Source organism: Triticum dicoccoides, chromosome 4B (genome assembly GCF_002162155.2).
Source record: "Triticum dicoccoides isolate Atlit2015 ecotype Zavitan chromosome 4B, WEW_v2.0, whole genome shotgun sequence".
In the NCBI taxonomy this organism is placed as follows: domain Eukaryota; kingdom Viridiplantae; phylum Streptophyta; class Magnoliopsida; order Poales; family Poaceae; genus Triticum; species Triticum dicoccoides.
This window is the reverse complement of record NC_041387.1, coordinates 387,652,269-387,673,645: the sequence shown is the minus strand read 5'-3', so window position 1 is coordinate 387,673,645 and position 21,377 is coordinate 387,652,269. Positions and strand designations below refer to the sequence as shown.

Here is a 21,377-nt window from a genome sequence, read left to right as displayed (position 1 = left end):
GCTTATAGTCATCGCTAGGTGGTCTATGAATCTGGATGTAATTTTTATTATTTCTGGTGTTTGTTGTACTGCCATGATTAAAGTCGAATAGATTTGACAGTTTTCCGTAAAAAAATAATAATCTCATAAAGCATGGTCTCTTATTAGGAGCTGTTCGCCATTAGGATCTTCTCTTCGTCATGTAAACTTGTGACGACTTAATAAAGTTTGCAAGGTTGTGTGAGAAAACGCCTGCACCCACGTGAGCAAGAGGACTAGGGTTTCTCTCCCTGTCGATTCACACCCGCATTCGCGTCGCTCTCCTCACTCCTCTCCTCTCTCCTGCGGACGGATCTCGTCGCCCCGTCGCCTCGCAAGCACGTCGCCGGCGCGCATCCTCACCGCGCAGAGGTTGAACTCTCCTCCTCCCATCCCTCTTCCATCTGTCCCCCGCCCCTCTCGGATCCCTCTCATCTCTCTGTGCCCCTTGCGCTGCTGCTTCTGCCGATGCGGATGTGAGCAGGCGGCTAGGCTAGGTGCTGCCGTTCCCTTCGTGCGTTTTGGTCGGAGCCGAGCTCCGGCCGCCGTGGCCATGGGAGATGCTCCCCTCGCTCCTGTACAGGCGCGAGCACCCACACGCACCCATGCGCGAGCACGTGCGTTCACCCCTGCCCCGCACGCACACGCATGCCCACAGCCGCCATCCACAAGCTCTGTCCCGAATCTCCTTCTCCTCCTATGGATCTGTGTGATTAGCATGCATCTATGTGAGCTATTGGGCTAGTAATTGTTGTGATTATCATGGATCTGTGTGATCTGTCCCAAGAGTATGCTAACTTGTGGAAATTAGAAGGAATCAGTAGGTAGAAAAAAATAGTGATGCAATCACAAAAATTCAATATGTTAACTTCCTGAATAATTTGTGCATATATTTTATTTTGTTTTGATGATGCAAATGATGTCAATATTATCAGTGCCCATGCCTTTATTAGTTTATAAATCTGTGTTGAATTTATAATTTTATATAGATGGATGACAAAGGCAAGACCCAAGATACTGAGATATGCTGATAGTGCAAGCTGCTGGTTTGGTTGCTGTTTTGTGTGCCTATATGGCCACGATATAAATCAAAAAAGACCATCAAAGTCTAGGGGTGTTAAGCACTTTGCACAACTCAAGACTGATAGTAAGCTTGAATTCCATAAGCCGAAAAGAAAAGAAAAGAAAAACAATTTGTCGGGGGCTCAGGGCTTCTCGCTACCTTAGTTTATTTCCACCGTAATCCATAAGCCTGTTTTTGGAACTTCAAATCCCCACCACCAGTCAAACATCCATCTGATTTCGATTCCTTTTGACGGTAATAGCAGTTTATTTTTGAAAAATATGGGCCCTGTGCTTCGCGCTAGGCCTGCCCGCCTGGTACGGCACCCTGGTTTGCAGTCCTTGGATTATTCCCTATTAATTAGTGTGATTTTCAGAAATTCCCTAGTTGTCCATATACTCCCTAGTGTGAATTTCTCAGTGTTGGTCACCTTATTTCCATAGTGATGGTTTGCTCACATGGGCATTCCTGTGACGGAGGGATCCTTCCCAGTGAACCTTGAAATTTACTTTAGAAACTTCATGGTATATCATTAACATTCTAGTGCCACATCTGGGCCTGGTGGAAGTCATAACGTATGTGTTTGTGTATTTTCTTGTCCAGTCATGTTTATGTTTCAGAAGATGATGTTACTTTGCTATGTTGAATCCATGCTGACAGAATTGTCTGTTGGTTCAGTTATGATTGGTGGCACATAAGTACCGAAATTTTCAACTAACAGAGTTATGGTGTTCATATACAGAGATGGGCTTGTGGATGCTGCTGGAGGGTTTTTTGCTTCTTGCAAATTCTTTGGCGATCCTGAATGAAGACCGCTTTCTTGGCCCCAGGGGATGGAGCATGTCTGAAGTTTCAGGAAACGGGCAAACAAAGTCGTTGAAGGGGCAGATTGTGGGGCTCATCTACGCCACTCAGTTTTTGCGGATGCCCTTGATAGCGCTTAATGTTCTTATCATTGTTGTGAAAATGGTGTCAGGCTGAGGCTCTTTGTCGCGTCTCAGCTGTTGGGTTGAACTGATTTCAGTTCCAGCATTATGTGAAAGCTAATCGTGTTCAAAAGTTGCTGCAAGGATGTTCACGCTGACTTGAATGTTGCCTGTTGGCTTTGTTGCTGTAAATCCCTCTTTGCTCTGAGGGTAATCTTTCCTCCTGTATGACTTCTGAATCGTGCATGCATCTGTTGCTATTGGTGTGGGGGTATGCACTTGCGCTACATTAATCACCATGTAAATGTTCACTCTAATTTAAACCTGGGTACTGCTTATGGTTAATGACATTATCTGGTGGCAGAACCAACGTTTTGTGCAGTTTTGCCTTATTTGCCGTCTTAGTTGTTGATTGTATATCCTTTTTCTGTTTTCGGTTGTTTTTGTGAAGGTGCTTTCTGTTGTAGTATTTCATTATGCCGGCACTGCTTTTATTATATTTAAACTCATCCTGGGCTTCTCAACTTCAGATGATGATCAAGCTACGGGAGAAGGATGATTGACTCATTCGTGTATTTTGTGTTGCAAGTTGGACAGAGGTTTGCGTTTTGTTTGTCAGACAAAAGTATTTAAGCTGGACCTTACAAATTCGAACGTGTGTATCTGTACATTCTCTCAGGCAAGCAAGCTGCATTCACTGATTAAACTAGGTACGTAGGTAGAAATTTGTTTGCATGAGCCAGGACGGATGCTAACATTATTATTATTATATCCAGGCCACATTGCCTCTCTTAGTATGTAGTAGTAGAAGAAGCAGTGTGCACTTTGGTCAAGGTGAGGTCGACGCCGAACTCCGGCTCCACTATGAGTTTGAGTGCTGGGGAATGGTGATAGAGCGGCGAGAGGTTGAGCGCAAACTTGGAGATGATGAGAGATATGAGTATCTTGAGCTCCGCCGTGGCGAACCCTTGGCCGAGGCAGGTCCGAGCGCCGGCGCCAAAGGGCAAGTAAGAGTGGAGCTGGGGTCGAGCGTGGGAGAAGCGTGCCGGGTTGAACTCCTTGGCATCAGGACCCCACAGCTTGGGGTCGAGGTGCATTGTGGAGACAGGGATGTAGATGTTGACGCCTTTTGGGATGTGCACACCCCCGAGCTTGAGTTCCTCAAGGGCCATCCTTGACACAAAGGCGCCTGCTGGGTACAGCCTCAGGGTTTCCTGAATCACCATCGTCAGCTGCATTTCCAAAGGTATTAGTTTCTGAAGACTGCGTGTACATACATACATACATTCATATAGACATACATATATACATACATACATTCTTCATTTTGTGAAGTGATTGGGAGTCTAGTGGACGCCCCCCGCAGACGTGCAGGACCTCTTGGCGGACCCGGTCCTGCCATTCTGGGTGCAGGCCAAGGAGCATTAGGCACCAGGCAGCTGTTACAGCTGTGCTCTCGTATCCTGCAAAATATATGCTCTTGCAGTTGTCCACTATAAAGTTCTCTGCCTCGCGGAGCCCCACCTTGTTGCTGCTTGCGCTGTGAAGGATCGCACGCAGTAAATTCTTGTCCTCCCCGCTTTCCTTGACGATCTCTAGTATCAGCCTGTGCACTTGCTTGTGAAGCCCCCACGCCTGCCTGTTCTTCTTGGTAGGAAAGAACCTGCAAACATTCAGAATGAGGATCTTAGTCACCGACGAAAATGGTGAATTGTGAAAGTTTCTACATTTCAGATCTTAGTCACCTTAGGCCAGTCATTTCAGCTAGCACATTTGGCTTGGACACGGCCTTCTGCAGCTCTCTGAGCTTCAAGAAGATCTTCTTTCCTTTGACGTAGCTACTTCCGAAGCATGTCCTGGAGATGACATCTGCAGAGTAGGCTCGTATGTCGTCGTCAATCTTGATGTCTAGAGTGCCGCCACTTTTGTCCACCCGAGCTTCCCATGACTCGACCAGTGTTTGTGCAGAATCTACCATCAGATCCACCATTCCCTGGTTTTGGTTATAATATATGAAGATACAAAATGAGTCTAGCTGTATACTACTCCCCCCGTTCCGAAATACTTGTCTTTCTAGGCATTTCAACAAATGACTACATATGGAGCAAAATGAATGAATCTACACTCTAAAATATGTCTACATACATCCGTATGTAGTAGTCATTTGAAATGTCTAAAAAGACAAATATTTAGGAACGGAGGGAGTATATGCTGCTCTTAAATAGAGCACTACAGCAGCGCAGAATAATGCAGTGCAGGAGTACTTATTGTAAAAGTGGTCCTAATAATTAGAATCTTATCAGGCACTATATATCTAGTTAGATCAGAATGTTGTTTTGCTGCTGGGCATGCGTGGTCCAAATTAATGAGAAGACTCACGACGCATTATCTAGCTGGAGCTGAGAATTACAGTACTACGTACCTTGACCTTGTCGAGAAAGAACTCGGGCGCAATGATCTTCCTCTGGTGGGCGCATGCCTCGCCGTTGGACTTGAGGATGCCCCTGCCAAACAGTGGCTCGTGCGTGGCCTTTAGGTAGGAGCTCTTGCCGAGATCCAGCGAGACGCAGAGGTTGATGTCCCGGACCACGTCTGCCCGGCTCACGTGAAGGAACACCGCGTTCCCCATGGAGTAAGTGAACACTGGACCTGCACTTGATGTCGAGCCACCAGGTTAATGAATGAAGGGAATCCCGCCAAAGAAATACATGTTCATCATACACTGGTCTAAGAGAAGTTGTCTATAGGCCTAATAAACCCAGACGAAGGTAGTAGAATCAAGATGTACTGTACTGTTGTGAAAATGATGTGTCTATTCCGTTTCATCAATCAATCAAAAAGAAAAGAAAAAAAGAGAGTAGGAATCTGTCTAGGGATCGTTGTTGCCATTGCCATTGGCTTGCCGGTCACCATCGGCGACTCTGTTGGATTACCTCGGCGGAACGACCGTAAACCGACACGAGGGTGGGCATCCAACAGGAGTCCGGCTCCTCCCGGCGAATGGCGATCGAGTCACGCCGCTCAAGAAAAGAAAAGGTGAAAGCGCAGGCGTGCGGAATGGGACAGACGAGACGACACAACCGGCGGCCAAGTTGAGAGGTTGAGGGAGCGGCGTCTCCATCGGCCGATCGCCTCATCACGCGCCCCTCCGCAAAGCGGCGGCCAAATGAGGCGTGAGCCCACGCGCATGCATGCAGGCGCACACGGGGGCGATAGCTCCCGCTCCGGCTCCCAAGACCCAACGCCGACATGGACGTGCCGGCGGTCCAATCGTCTCTGGCGGTCCACACATGACATGATCCACCCCGGCGCAGACACCGCACCGGTGGAGGAATGGATGGCGTTGCTGTTGCTGGCGTTGGGAAGCCACAGGTGGTCTCGTAGTACGTACTGTACTCTATGTTGCGTTGCGTACCCACCCACCTGACGTGATATGTCGGCTCTGCCTACTGTTTGTTTCGCCTCTATCTATCGTATCGTATCGTATGTATCATCATGGATATATAATCTGAACTTTTAATCTGATCTCCGGTATCGATCCATTTCCATGTGACCTGATTGTATCTTTCTGCTTAGTGCATCAAATTACATATTGTTACTTGCAAGCTAACAACTACCTAAATATTTGTCTTTCAAGAGTTTGAAATGGACTACCACATACGAATATTGCTCCGTATGTAGTCATCGGTTGAAATCTCTAGAAAGACAAATATTTAATAACAGAGGGAGTATCTATACATGCATGCATCAAGGACGAACACGATTTATTTTGAGGGAGCTCGGATGGATGCACATGCTGCGTACCTACGTGGCTAGCTCACGGCTATGTCGTTTGCATCACGCCAAAACTAGAGGATAGGATCTACAAGTACAAGGAGTTCATCGCCTTGACTCATTTCAGCTCTCTACAGTTACGTGGTTTGTTTTTTTTCTTTTATAAAAAATTATAATAAAAGTACTACTCTCTTCGTTCCAAAATAAGTGATTCAAGTTTGTACTAATTTTGTACTAAAGTTAACACAAAGTTGAGTCACTTATTTTGGGACGCAGGGAATATATCGTATAGAGAAGGTTTGTTGTTCTTTGTGGGCATGCATGTCCTCTGCTGTTACATCACACAGTTTCGTTTTAGTAGGGTGGGTCCGAGAGATCAGTTAAATCTTGCAAGCTGATGGCGCCCAGCTCACCTAGTAACATTAATATACATGCACCCTTGCTATCCAACAGTGTCATGCAGCAACAGGAAAGGCCAAATTCTGAAATTCAACAGCATGAGAGTCGCATACAGCCACAAGTTTAGTCGACCTGTTAACGTTGCAACTTCTAGAATTAACTTAAGATCCACATCACAAATACGGATTGACAGGTTGATTTATTTAAGGAAACCGTTTATTTATTTAATACTCTACCGCTCAGCTGGAACCTCATCATTGCCGGGTCCTGAGAGAGATTGCACTTGATGATGCCTGATTTTTAAAATGGCCAACCTATGTTTGTTGCTACACCAGCTTAGTGTCCAACGCTAGAATGAATCAATCATTCGGCTAAATATGTACTGTATGTGCTAATGTAAACAATCAAGCATCTTTGGGCTCTGTTAGTGCTTAGTGGGTGTTTGTTTCCAGGACTTATTGACTTAGAGACTTAAAAAAGTCCCTATAAGTCCCATCTAAACCAAACAGGAGGGACTTATAGGGACTTAAAGTGAACATTTGGAACTTATGAAATAAGACTCTCAAGGAGGGACTTATAGAGACTTATAGTTGTAATATGGTCTTATAGGGACTTATAAGTCCCAGGAACCAAACAGGTAAGAACTTTTTAGGAACTTGGGACTTATAAGTTGGGACTAAAAAAATTCTAAGACTTATGAACCAAACAGGACCTTAGTACTACTAAATAAACTCCTTCCCTCAACAAAAACAAATAAATTCAGATAAGCTCCCTCTCTTCTTTGGGAGCGACGCTGCAAACTAGTCCCTTCGTTTCAAAATAGAAGACTCAACTTTATATTTGGTGGCCGATGCCAGACGGGGGGCATGCATGAGGGGTGAGAAATATGAAGATGACTTTGTTTTTCAGGGAAAAGAACTTGACTGTCTCCTTTCAAAAAAAAAAAGAACTTGACTGAAAAATTAGTAAGCCAAATATGTATATGTATGCAACAGGAAGAAGATGCTTGAAAGGATGAATAAAGCAAATATATAAGGTGATGGGCGGAGACACATAGTATATACCATGCTCTTTCCTCCATTTCTCGTAGAAGGGCAGCACGGCTGGGCGGTAGTCGTGGACGATGCGGCCGCCGGCTCGGGGAGCCGACTTTGCGGCGGCGACCGCCTCCCTCATGTCGGCGATGTTGCCGTAAGGGAAAGACGGGCGCGGGCCGCCGATGCCCTGCCTCCTGAACCCAGCAAGAAGCCTCTGCGGCACCACCCAGACGGTGTGGTAGAGGTAGAGCGCGAGGGAGCACGCCCCCACGCAGCATAGGCTTAGCAGCACCTTCATCGCCATCGCCATGCCCACCTCCATCATCTCTCTCTCTCTCTAAGTTGTCTCTTTTTCTAACAGCTTGATCTCTGTACGCACTTCTCTCTATGTATGTGAGGAGAGGAGTGTGAGAGCGTGTGGGGGTGAAGAAGTTAGCTAGCTAGCTAGGTGGAGGGTGGTACTGTGTTATATGGGGGACGGGAAACAAGTGGGGAAAGGTGGTAGAGTCCAAACGCCAAGTTTGGCATAGAATGGCTCCCCCGAAAAGAAATGAAATCCATCACCAGCAGTGACAGTGTGGGCCGGGCCCTGGCAGGGCCAGGGGGTAGTAATATCCAATCCAAAGTGTGTGTGTACTGCGTGTCTATCCAACGTTCCTTTTTTTTTCTTTTTTTTCCTTTTATTACTATATTATATATTAATATTCCCCTTCTTTCTTTTTGTTGCGGGAAGGGAAGGCAATCTAGTATCTCTTTTGATCTGCGGCGACGAATCAAAAGGTTCGTATTCACTATTCAGGCATGCATGCGGCCTCATTTCATGAAACAGTCTGAGCTACCACCTGAGCTAGCTAGGAGACAGCAGCTCTCAAATCTCCCCGTCTCGTTCAATCTTATCCACCAAAGTCGGCAAAATATAATTCTGATGCGTCACTCCACCCACCTCTCCTCTCGGTGGAATGGTGGACTTGTTGCTGCACGGCCACCCCTCCCTCTTCCTCTATTAGGTCAACTCCAACGCGGCGACTCATTTGGTCCGCGTGTATCTCTTTAGATCAAAATGGATAAAAACGACGCGCCGACGCAAACCCAAAACCCGTCCGCTCGTTGTCCGCCTGGGCGCATTCTTGGCCTAAATTTGCGTCCGATTTACCTCCACATCGACACAAGACGGACACTCCGTGTGCCCGCTCGGTGTCCGTCTCGGGCTCGCGTGTCAGCCGTCCAACCACCCCCGCGGTCCTACTAAATGCCCACCTACCAGCTCGGGCCCGCGTGGCGGCCAGTGGAAGCATCCGGAAGTTCACTTCTTTTTAAATAGCAAGCGTGGGGGCTCATCCACTTCCCCGTCCACGTCTACCAAATCTAGTCACACTCGCCTCCACCTCGATGACAGGAAACCCTAGCCCGAGCTTCTTTTGCGTCAAAGGGAAGGGCAAGGCCAACATGGAGGAGGGCTCCTCCTCACGCCCACTGGTGGCGAGGTGGGCGCTGGTGCCAGCGGCGGGAGGGCGTGTCGGCTGGGGAGCGCTTGTACATCTCGATGCACCGCGCGCGCTACCATGGCTGGACATGAACCTCCCCCATGGCTGGCACCTCGACACCCATCGCATCCCGGTGTCGACGATGCCGCCGTCAGCTCGCGCACACTCGGAGGAGGTGCGCAAGCGGCGCGCCTTCCTGACGCCGGAGCAGCGCTGTAACCCGGCATTCGCGCTAGACCCCCTCAACTAGGAAGTCTGGTTCGCCACCAAGCACGACACTGCCCGCCGCGGTGCCACTCACTCAGTTCACTCGCAGAGTCCTTAGATCAGTAGTTTTGGATAGAGTCTCGCTCATAAAGGAAGAATAGCGCGCTAGCGTGGCTCGCTTCGCTTTTTGACGCAGAGCTCGTCCACATCGATGCCAACATCCCTGCGCCGTCCCAGGTGGTGGCGCTGGAGGAGCACGAGGTGGAGGCGGCATACCAGGCTGCCCTCAAGGAGTCCCCACGCGAGGAGGATACGTGCTGGCCCGCCATGGAGGAGGCGCTCCAGCTGTCGGCCGCGGGGGACTACTTCTACCCCCCGCCACTACCGCCTCTCCTTGAGCCCACGCCCACGCCAACGCCACCACCACGACCCGCCTCGACGAGCAGTACCACTGGCAGGGGTACGTTCACGAGTGGGTGAGCGCACTGCCCGTCTGGCGGGGCACGATGCTGGAGCAGGAGGCGGTGTACCTCCAGCAATGGAGGGCCCGCGCATTGGCGGAGGAGCGGGAAAATGGCGAGCGTTGTGCATTTAGATGGAGCGCGAGGAGGAGTGTCGGCAACGCTGGGTACGCTAGGAGGAACGTCGGGAGTGTGAGGAGGAGTGTGCATGCCGTGCACCAGATCCGCCGATGTAGCACACGTCCGAGGAGGCGACACGGGCGGCCTCTGAACTTTGTCGACCTCACCGGTCCGGACCATGGCTACGCCTAGGGCGGCTGGGAGGCGCAAGTTCCTTCTTTTAGTTTTAAAATTTAATTTAATTATTTGAAGTGGACTTTGGCCGGCGGTTGACCGACCATTTTAATGTGTAGTTATGTTTAGTTTATACGTATGCATTCAAAAAAATTGGAGTCCATGCGGAGAATGCTCGGCCACCGTTGGGCGCATCGACCGACCTGAACGAAAAAACGGACATGCCCGTCCACTCGGTCGACCCAAACGAACAAAAAGCGAACAAAATTCACATCCGTTTGCGTCGGCACGTTGGAGTTGCCCTTAGAGCATCTACCGCCGACATCTTCAAATCCTCAAGCGTCTGTGGATGCAACCTGTTAGTGACTGGACAGAAGAGAGAAATGAAAAAAGACCCAACCGGACCCCTCATATCATCCCTATACGTCTGTATTGTCGACAAACCCTCATAGTAAAGAAAAATGTAGGAAGAATATGAGGGCCACGGTCACATCCGATCAGTCCGGACGCGGCCCACCCCAGATCATCTTTTTTCTTTGTTTATTCTTTCTTTTTCTTCATGTTCACAAATCACATGTAAGTTACCAGACATGTGAGGAAGAAGATGAAAAATGTGGATGCATGAACACACAAAGATGGCTGAAAATGGACACGCCCGATAATTGACCAAGCGCGTCACGTTTGGGAGTCAGATTTGATAAGTCCGACGGTAGATGCTTTTAGTAAAGCTCAAATGCTGATTTTTACGCAAATGCGCCTCAACAACAAAATTTGTGAAATTCAGAATTTATCACCTACATTGATGGATTGTTGTACGTGTCTACTTTGAACGCACAAGGGAAAACAATGGCCGTTCTAGTTGGGTGTGCAAAACAATCACTGTTCTCCCATGCAATGAGGGCGAATATTTAACAAAAAACTACAACAATTCGTCCAACCGTGCCTACAAACCACCACTTTACAAATTTGTGCCAAAAATTATCACTTTTCGACTAATCTTGGACTAAAAACTATCATGTCTCAAAAATGTCTCATTCACCTTTTCTAAACACCTTTCTGACAAGGATGGCCCGCATGTAAGTGCTGACATGGCATAGTAGTCAAACTCCGTCAGATTGATCGGTAAGTTCTGCGTTATGACGTGTGCGACCCACATGTCATCATCAACCACTTCTCCCTTTTCTTTGGGACATTTCCTCGAGTAGGTTGTATTCGTCCTGGAGCACGAGCTGCCATGGCCTTGTCACAGGAGGAGAGGAAGAGCACCGGAGTGCCATGGCTGCAGCGGCCGCTAGAGCGCGGACTGGCGCAAGCAGTCGCGGCTGCGAGCACCAGCAGCGGCCGCACACGAGCTGGTGGATGGTTATCATGCCTCGTCCGTGGTGAGTGCGGATGGCGTCCCACCACCCCAGCCATGGAAGGAGCTCCTCGTGCCTGGTGGCCATCCCTGGCCCGCGCCTCCGCGGCCATCGGCGACGCGCACGGGGCTGACCTCCTTCCCCTCTCTGTAGCCATCCCATCGCTCAACGACCTCCTTCTCCACCTCCAGCCAAATCGACGGAAGAGCGCAAATTTGGAGCTGGTTCTGGGCGAGGACGGCGCCGAGACGGCCTGCAGCAGCACCATCCGCTTCCTGGTAGACACGAGCGCCGACGCCGTCTGCGGTGGGGTCATGGGTGCCAGGCTCGATGGGTTGCTACCCCCGCTGCCCATCCCGGCGCTCCGACGTTCAGAACGCCCTCCGCCACCCCGTCCCCATCACCCTCATCAGCGCCACCTGCGTCCCGAACGTGGTCCTGCTGCTAGCTCGCTCCTTCCCTCGCTCAGAGCCTCCGCAGAGAGAAAGAATGGCGCTGGCCTGTAGACGCGGACCCGACCGTAGATGGGGAATTCCATGGAAGAAGATAGAGCTGACATATTGCTTCCACATGTCATAACAGTCAATCTAGCGGAGTTAACTACTCTGCCACATCAGCGCTTATGAGTGGGCCCAACCTGTCATAAGTTTAAACTGGCCGAATCGGGCACTTTTCAGACATGGTATTTTTTTTGTCAAAGATTAGTCGAAAACTGATAGTTTTCGGTACAAATTTGTAAAGTGATAGTTTGTAGGCATGATTGAACGAATTGTGGTTGTTTTTTGTTAAATACTCAATGAGTGCAGAAAGGAGGAGCCAATGTTTTTCTTGTTTGAACGCATCGAAAATGTATGGACGTTAGTCAAAGAGATGAGATGTGCGGCCCACACAGATATATACTGCCAGCGAGCAAGCTAGATTCGATCTTCTCTACAATTTTTTTTTAGAACGAAGACACTAGAAGCGTCCGGCTTTAAATTAATAAAGCCCGAAAGGCATCCAGGTTAAACGGTTACACACTAACAGGTTCAGCAACACACCCCTCAGGGCAGCAAAAGCAAGGTTCATCGCTACATGATAACCATCACGGACCAGCAAGAGCAATGACCTAAACGACTAAACACCGCGGAAGGCTCCAAAAGCATCATCAACTCGTCATGTTTTGTCTGGCCCTCGTCTGAATTGACTTGATACGCTCCATGGCTTCTGTCATGCGCTCAGCATCGCGCTCCCTCCCCAGCGGTGTCCACATCTGCAAAAATAGGTGGCATTTGAAGATCATGTCTGCAGGGTGGTTAGGAAATTTCTTTTCAATCGTAATTTTGTTTCGCGTCGTCCAAAGTGCCCATAGTAACGCCCCTACGCAACGCCAGGCGATTCTGCTAGAGGTCCCTTTAGTGGATTTTAGAATCGAGACCAATTGTGTCCCCGAACCGGGGTTCCAGTCTGTGTGGAAGGCCTCCCGAACTGCACTCCACACAAACCTGGCCAGGTGGCACTGGAAGAAAACATGATTCGCGTCTTCCCCTTGCCCACAGATCACGCATGAGCCGTCGGTCGGACCGTTCCGTTTAGCTATGTTGTCCAAAGTAGGCAGCCTATTCCTAAGCATTTGCCACATAAAGATCTTGATCTTCAAGGGCAGGCCTGCCTTCCACAGACCCTTTGCTATGTCAAGCACTGGCCCTCCAGTTAGCTTGTTATATAAGGACTTCACTGTAAATTTCCCGGACGCTGTCAAACTCCACTTGACAGTGTCAGCCCCCGCCCGAAGGCGATGGGAGCCTAATTGCTGGGTCAGCCCGTCCCAAGAAATGCGCTCTTCGTTTGTTAGGGTCCTCATAAAGTGGATCGCCGGCGGGTCTACATGTAACGCCTCCCCAACTAGGATGTTAGTATCTGTGGCGATCCTGAATAAGGAGGGATGGCTTTGCCAAAGGGGGAAATCGCCCAACCAATGATCAAGCCAAAACCGAGTGGATAGTCCGTTGTTGGTCTGGAAATTGGCCCCTAAATCGAAAGCAGGCCGCACCGCTTGGATCCCTCTCCAAAACACGGATCCGTTGGCCGAGGCTGTGAATGGGTTCCCATGCGGGAAGTACTTGGCTTTAAGCAACTTTGCCCAGAGCCCCGACTCATCTTGGGCCAGCCGCCACCACCATTTGGCTAGAAGGGCAACATTCATAAGTTTGGAATTTAGGATTCCCAATCCTCCAAATTTCTTAGGCCTACAAACCGCCGCCCACTTGACGAGGTGGTACTTCCTTTTGATGCCAGTTCCTTCCCAAAAGAACCTGGATCTAGGAGTGTCTAGCTTGGCGTGTACCCCATCGGCAAGCAAGAACATCCCCATAGTGAAGAGGGGAAGGGAAGAGAGACTCGAGTTTGTGAGAATGAGCCTTGCAGCGGAGGACATGAAACGCCCTCGCCACGGGCTTACCCTATTGGCCACTTTCCCGTACAGGGGCTCCCATTCTAGGATCGAAAGTTTGCGGTTGGAGATTGGAAGCCCTAGGTACTTAATTGGGAAGCTCCCTAGCTTGCAATTAAGGAGGTTTGCGGTACGTAAGCTTTGCTGGTCGTCCATCCCCATGGTTATGACCTCGCTCTTGTTAAAGTTGATTTTGAGTCCGGAGAGGAGCTCGAAGGCTAGTAGCAAAAGTTTAGTCGAAGCAATATTGTGATCATCTGGCTTAAACAACAGCAGGGTGTCGTCTGCGTATTGTAAGTGAGTCACTCCACCCGGGATGAGGTGTGAGACTAGCCCCTTGATGTGAACGGCCTCCCTGGCCTTGGTCAGCATGGCTGCCATGGCATCAGCCACAAAATTAAAGACAAGTGGGGATATGGGATCGCCCTGTCTAAGCCCTTTCCTGTTACGGAAATATTTCCCCATCTCGCCATTGACAATGACCGAGGTGTTGCCACTCGAGATCAGACTCATGATCCGGTGAACAAACCCTGCCTCAAAATCCTTTTTGAGGAAGACCTCGCGAATAAACTCCCATTTTACGCGGTCATAAGCTTTTTCGAAATCTAACTTAATGATAACACCCTGCTCCTGTGATCGTTTTAACTCGTGGACAATCTCCGTAAGAGCAATGGGCCCTTCCAGGATGTTCCTACCCTTAAGGAAAGCAGTTTGTCTCGAACTAATGACTTGTTGGGCGACCGTCGCTAGCCTAGAAGCATAAGCTTTGGCGCACAATTTAAAAGGTACATTGATGAGCGTAATCGGCCGAAACTGTTTGATAGATTCTGCCCCTTTGACCTTGGGGATTAGGCAGATGGCCCCGTAATTTAGACGAGACAGGTCGACCGTACCTAGGGCGAAGCCGTTTATGATCGCTTGGAATAAGTCCCTAAGCAGCGGCCAAAAGCGCTTGAAAAACTCCACCGGCCAGCCGTCAGGCCCTGGGGCCGTGTCGTTCTTCATACCCGCAAGCGCGCAATCAATCTCCTGGGCCGAAAAGGACACCATAAGGGCGTCGTTTTCCTGCAGCGAGACTCGTTCGTGCATGCCCCAGAAGTCTGCCCTAAGACTTAGGTTTTTCACCTCAGCTGTTCCCAACAGCTCAACGAAGAAGTTATAGATGTATTTCGCTATTTCGTTCTGAGATATCAGCGTCCCACGTTCTGATTGGAGCCTAAGGATAGTGCTCTTCCGTTTGCGACCGTTAGCGTAAGCGTGAAAGTATCCTGTGTTTGCATCGCCTTTCACTACCCACTTGACACCACCCCTACGGCGCCAATATTCCTCCTCCGCCCTGAGAATAGCCAGGAGCTGATGTTCAAGAGAGTATCTTAGCTCCCATTCGTCACCAGAGAAGGTTCTAATATCCGCCTGCGAGTCGAGGAGGGCTATATCTGCCATAATGCGCTCCCTCTCCCTTTTGGACTCGCTACCATGGTTAGCCCCCCAGCCCCTAAGGAAAGCACGCAACGCCGCAGCCGCTGAGGACCAGAACTCAACTGGTCCTCGTTGACGCCCTAACTGGTTGCCGATCTGGGACCAGCGATTTGTGACTAGCTGGCTAAAACCCTCATGTTCGAACCAAGCTGTCTCAAAGAAGAATCTATGGCTTCGGCGCACGTTGTCCTCCCCTGAGGACAGAATCAACGGGACATGATCAGATCCTATGCGCGTTTCCGCCACTAAAGTACAGAGAGGAAACAGCGCCTCCCAGTCGCTAGAGCAAAAAACACGATCAAGGACACATCTGATTGGCTCACGTTGCTTGTTAGTCCAAGTGTATCTGGCCCCAGTACGCACGATCTCCCGAAGGGCAGCGGACGCAATGGCATTATTGAACATGGACACCCTAGCCCAGTCAATATTGTTGTTGCTTTTGTCCGCCCCCAAGCGGATCAAGTTGAAATCACCTCCTACCACCACTGGTAGGTTGGACGATTGTTTGGCCCCCACCATAGCTGTGATTTCATCTAAGAAAATAGCGGACCTCGCGTGATCCGCCGGCCCATAAACACTCGCGATCACCCAAGAAGCTTGGGAGACCCGGTGACGGACAGTGGCAGCTATATAGAACGTGCCGCCCTCCCACGATATAACCTCGCACACATCCTTGTTGCAACCCATCAGTTGACCCCCAGAGAGGCCGGCGGACGGAATCCAGAACCAATCAAAGCGCTGGAGCGGATCGTACGCCAAAAGGTCTCTAAAGGAGAAGTCGGCCTTAATTGTCTCCTGGAGCGCCACGAAGTCAATGTGTTCTTTGGACATATACTCGCGGAGCTGCGTGCGACGCCCCCCGTGCCCGCATCCGCGGATATTCCAGAAGAAATAACGCATTAGATAATCCTGTTACGCAAGCGGACTCCACGGGAGGAGACCGCCTTGGCCACACGCTTCCTAGCTGGCTTTCGACTGGAAGAAGGTAAGACCGAGGCCGCCTCGGCCTCAGCTCCCTCAATGGGCATGGCGACAGCATCAGCCCCTACTGATGTTGCGTCCATGGCTTCGACCGCCTGAGCAGCCGCACACCTGGCGGCTGCTTCCGCGAGAGCGGCCTGGGCCTCTTCGCGCGCACGCACTAAAGAAATCAAATCCAGAGACGAGGAGTCTAGCGCTACGCCACTATCATGCAGAATCTCGGCGAGATGCTCATCAAAGAAAGCATTCAGAATCTTAAAGGAGGGGAGAAGGTTACCTGTCATGTCCATGTTCTTGTCCGCAGCATGAAGCTTTGCACTTTCCAGAGAGGTCATGTCTCCGAGCTTGGCCTTGGCGCGAGCGCTAGGAGCCCGAGACGACACCGGAGTTGCCCTAGTACGCTTGGCCTTGACTGCCGGCCCTGACGCCACCAGAGCCGCGCCCAAATCGCCTCCCAGCGCTGAAACCGACCCCGCAACCTCCGAGACCACCGTCTTGCTCCCCGCCTTCCTCCCCGCAGTCTTCTTGGCCTGTCGGCCAGAGCCACTCGACAGGCGCCTGTCCGAGGCCGGAGTTGGGTCCGAGTCCATGAGGACGCAGTCCAGCCCCGAGCCCTCCCCCTCCCTCGGGGTGGGGAGCCCGGCATGGCCCCGTTCACCCTTGCCACAAGAGGGAGAGGCGCACACGGAGCTGTCAGGCTGGAGCCGAGGACCTCGAAAGACGGATCCAGAGAGCGGGCGAGGGGAGGAAGGCTGACAGCCGTGTCTTGAGTCGCGATCACACCCAGTTTTTCCCATGTTTCAGTGTCGATAGAAGTGTCTTGGATGCTGTCTTCGGGGTCGTCCGCCATCTCGCCCATCACCACATCTTGGCCCCCCACCTTCGCGCCGGAGCCGGCTGCCTCCTTCTGAGACGCCCCCGTCCCAGGTTTGGGCGCCCCAATGGCAGCTGCCTTGGGGGCGTTGCCCGCGGAAGGCCCTTGCTTGCTAGGGTCGCCCTTTCCCTGCTGGCTGTCTGGCGGGGAGCGGATGGGCCCGCCCCCGAGGCTCCACCACCATCACCCAACCTTCTCGGCATCCGTTCTAGCTCCACCTTGATCTGATACCCTTCGTGATTAAACCAGACCTCCACCGTGCCATTCAGCTTGGCCGGCGACTTGCAAGCCAATTTCATCCTCACCAGACCCAACTTAATGAGGGAAAGTTCATCAACCAGAATCGGTCTGCCCAGCATCTTAAAGGCCTCCTTGATGCGCTCAATCTTGCGATGCTTCTCAGGAATCCCATGGAGCCGCACCCAAGCTTCTGGCATCACCATTGGTGGAAGCACCTCATGGACCACATCCCGCACCCTAGCAGTGATGTCGTTAATGGAGAGGAAGAGTTTGCCACTGGTCCGGGCCATGTGAAGAAGGTCCGCGGAGGGAAACACCACCATGAAATCGTCTTCTCCTACTTGCGTGACTTGCCAGTCCCAGTCCCCCGTGACCATGTGTTTGAGCTCCTGTATGAGAACCCGCAGGTTAAGGCGGCCTGGCTCCGCGGAGAGGATTGCCGCGTTTCCCACCGAGGGGAGCCGAGGGCCCTCCAGCTCTTCCTCCTCTTCAAACTGCAAACAGAAGAAACCCTCCCCTGAAAGTGCACTGCCCATAATCTGCATACTAGGCTGCCGACCCCTCGTCAGGCAATGAGCGGAAGCATGTCCCTCCTCCTTGCAGAGCACGCACAAAGGCTGGAATTTGCATTTAGACTGGAAATGGCCAAGTCTCCCGCACTTGAAACATTCCACTTCCATAGCCTCCGACACGAGCGTGGGGAGAAATCAAACATTCACCATCACAGGGACCCTCTTGCATTAGGGCCAATCATTTTGCCAACTTTGTGCACCGGTGCCATGTAAAATGATCCACTGAATATATATCTAGTCGTCATCTAGTTTCCGAACGTGGTAGGTGGGTTAAAGATCGTATATACCTAGCTTGGTGACACCATTGGAAACAAAACGACGTCCTTGATATGTTTTTTTCTTCTCAAAAGGAGCATTAGCCCCGGCCTCTGCATTAAACGATGTATACAGACATTTTATTAAGTAATGCAGCAATAAAGTATGAAACTTAACTCAGATGCAAAACCAAAAGCAAACCATAAAACAAAGTGCCACAACTGACAAAAATAGAAAACAATGCCTAAACACATACCATATTATATCAAGATTAGCCCCCGACCTAACCCTTCTCCGACCCCCCGTGCGGCGGTGCACCGCCGCACCAGGGCTTCCCCTGTTGGCGCTCGAGGCCTTCTCCTCTCCCTCCATCGCCGTTGGAAGCGTTGCCGGGCAAAGCCCGCGTGTTGTGGCGGCGGTAAGGCTCCTGCAGGTCATGGCTAGGAGTGGCGGCGGCGGCGCCCGTTCCCACTCCTTCTGCTGCGGTGGTGCATGGCGGCGACGGCCAGAGGCGCAACGGTGGCAGGCGGTTGGCAGCAACGGCGGGGCAGGCTCGATCTAGTCCTGCATGGGCGTGGCTGGCACCCCTGTTGCTTCCTGTGCGTGGCATCGATGGCCTGCGGCTTTGCCGACATCACTTGGGCGCCAGGGCGTGACGGGAACGAAGCATGAAAATAAAAAAAAATGAACACCCAAGATCTAATCTAGGAGATGCAAAACAACGAGAGGGAGGTGTGTCTACGTACCCTCGTAGACCGCAAGCGTTAGCGTATGTAACACGGTTGATGTAGTCGTACTCGTCGCGATCTAATACGATCTAGCGCCGAACGGACAACACCTCCGATTTTAGCACACGTACGGCTCGACGGCGTCCTATCCTTTTTGATCCATTAAGCGAGGCAGAGGAGGTAGCTAAGATCTAAACCAACAGAACGGCGTGGTGGTGGCAGCGGAACACCGACAGGGGTTCGCCAAGTGCTGACAGAACATGGAGGAGGAGTAACGGGAGGGAGACGGGGCAAGGGTGGAAGGTTCCAGCTCCCCATGCGCCTCCCCACTATATACATGAGCGAAGGGGGCTTGCCCTCCAAACCCCTAGGTTCATCGGCCAAGGGGGAGGGGAGGAAATCCCTCCTTTCCTTTCCCCACCGATCACTATCCCCCTTTTTAGGGATCTTGATCTTATCCCCTCGGGATATTATCCTATTCCTTGTAAGGTGGGGATCTTGGTGCACCTAGACCAGGGGTGTGGGGCCTTGACCCACTACCCACATCCATGTGTCCCCCCATGCAGGTGGGCCCCAATTCGGAACCCTCTAGAACCTTCCTCGTGTAATACCGAAAAATCCCGAACATTTTTCGGAACCCTGAATATGACTTCCCATATATTAATCTTTACCTCTGGACCATTCCGGAGCTCCTTGTGATGTCCCGGATCCCATCCGAGACTCTGAACTACTTTCGGACCTCACCATATGAATATCTCAATACTACCCTAGCGCTACCGAACGTTAAGCGTGCGACCCTACGGGTTTGGGAATCATGTAGACATGACCGAGACTCCTCTTCGGTCAATAACCAATAGCGGGACCTGGATGACCATATTGGTTCCTACGTATTTCACAAAGATCTTTATCGGTTGAACCACGATGTCAAGGATTTAGGGAACCGCGTACGCAATTCCCTTTGTTTGGCAATATGTTACTTGCCCGAGATTCGATCATAGGTATCTCCATACCTAGTTCAATCTCATTACCGACAAGTCTCTTTACTCACTTCGTAATAAAGATCCCGTGACCAAACTCATTAGTCACTTGCTTGCAAGCTTCTTATGATGTTGTATTACCGAGAGGGCCCAAGGACATCTCTCCGTCACACAGAGCGGCAAATACCAGTCTTGATCCATGTAACCGAACAACACACCTTCGGAGATACCTATAGAGCACCTTTATGATCACCAGTTACAAAGTAACATTTGATAGCACATAAAGTATTCCTCCGGTATCCGGGAGTGGCATGATCTCATGGTCTAAGAAACAGATACTTGACATTACGAAAGCTGTAGAAAATAACTAAGTGATATGATCCGATGCTAAGCTTACGGCTGGGTCTGTCCATCACATCATTCTCCTAATGATGAGATCCCGTTATCAAATGACAACTCATGTCTATGGTTAGAAAACCTTAACCATCTTTGATCAACGAGCCAGTCTAGTAGAGGCTCACTAGGGACATAGTGTTGTTTATGTATTCACACATGTATTTAAGTTTCAGGTCAATTCTAGCATGAATAATAACCATTTTATTATTGCCTCTAGGGCATATTTCCAAGATGGCGGCGACCCCAGACATGGCGGCGGCAGCCTCCTCCTCCCGCCAGAGGTGGGCATCTAGATATGGTTGATCACGGGATCTCATGTCACCCAAAATAATCGGCCAAGCGGTGGCCCTAGTGGTCTTCACGTGAAGTCATCGTTCTACCTATGATCAGTACTCTTTGATCTAACCATTTTCGAGTTTCGAACTTCTCCTTCAAAGGAAAATAAGGACTGGTGTACATGGTACTCTTTGGACACCTTGCTTGGATAGGGCCGGTTGTGTGCACCTGCAACATCAGCATAACTAGCTTCACCAGGGTATCGCGAAGCTCTATTTTTGTTGACACCTTGGGACATGTCTGCACCAAGATTTCCAAGGGAGCAACACATGCGAAGAATGCCATGGAGCGATCAGAGGACCTGCAAGTGGCGAAGGTGGGGTCTTGGATGCGATGAAGACTTTGCTTCACATGTAGTTGTCCAGTCTTGGCTTGCGGGATATGTTCCTGTCCAGACCGAGCACGAGTTGCTGTGATCCTAGTGGTATGTGACTTGTAGTAGTACCCTCCGCAAATGGGGCGGCAACATTGGAGGACTTCTTTGTTGGTGGTGCTCCTTTGAGTACCGAGTCTTGATTTCCAGGGTGAAACCCCAAGGTCTAGCCTTTATTGGTTGTGACCAGCAGTAGCCTATTTAAAGACATTGTTTTGGGAATGCAGTCTTTCTCCAGGGTGAAAACCTAAGTTCTTTGATTGGGTAACGACAATGCTTCACTGGTACAGCGAGGTGCTATACAAACGATTTTTAACCCCTTTCCGCGACGGCGTTTTGAATCGTCGCCAAGTGAGTATGTGCGATAGGAGGGTCCTTCCCACATGACCCAGAAACCGTCAGGGATAGGCCCTCCTGGCACACACACTCGGCAAAATGAGGTCATGTGCGACGGGCGAGCGATCAAATACGGTTATACATACAGTTGTGCTAAAAAATACAAGTATACATGCCAAATCATTTCCGGTCGTAAGTACATCCCACACAGTTAGTCCCGGCTAAATGTTTCCGTTCGTATGTACATTCCACACAGTCAATACAAGGAATACGTTTCTATTAGTATGTACATCCCACACAGTTAATTCAAGAAGTACGTTTCCGTTTGTATATACATCCCACACAGTCACTCCAAGGAAAACATTTTCATTCGCAGGT

At 50.4% G+C, this 21,377-nt stretch overlaps 2 protein-coding genes across 3 annotated transcripts; one reads left to right on the top strand and one right to left on the bottom strand.

Moving 5' to 3' along the window:
- Positions 1 to 220: 220 nt before the first annotated feature.
- On the top strand, positions 221 to 2,388 carry LOC119296256 (protein transport protein yos1-like). The gene is made up of 2 exons (XM_037574656.1): positions 221 to 390; positions 1,824 to 2,388. Exon 2 carries the CDS (start codon positions 1,826 to 1,828, stop codon positions 2,060 to 2,062), a length of 237 nt encoding a protein of 78 aa, XP_037430553.1. The 5' UTR covers positions 221 to 390; positions 1,824 to 1,825; the 3' UTR covers positions 2,063 to 2,388.
- Positions 2,389 to 2,680: 292 nt separating this feature from the next.
- On the bottom strand, positions 2,681 to 7,667 carry LOC119296255 (cytochrome P450 714B3-like). 2 transcript variants are annotated; one of them, XM_037574655.1, is made up of 6 exons: positions 7,245 to 7,667; positions 4,430 to 4,656; positions 3,753 to 4,000; positions 3,325 to 3,670; positions 2,885 to 3,239; positions 2,681 to 2,826 (listed from the first exon to the last, which is right to left on the bottom strand). In XM_037574655.1, the coding sequence occupies exons 1-6, from the start codon at positions 7,540 to 7,542 to the stop codon at positions 2,774 to 2,776; spliced, it is 1,527 nt and encodes a 508-aa protein (XP_037430552.1). In that variant the 5' UTR covers positions 7,543 to 7,667; the 3' UTR covers positions 2,681 to 2,773. The 2 variants fall into 2 exon arrangements, with proteins under 2 accessions (XP_037430552.1, XP_037430551.1); XM_037574654.1 differs by having other exon boundaries at positions 2,681 to 3,239.
- Between the last annotated feature and the right edge of the window lie 13,710 nt (positions 7,668 to 21,377).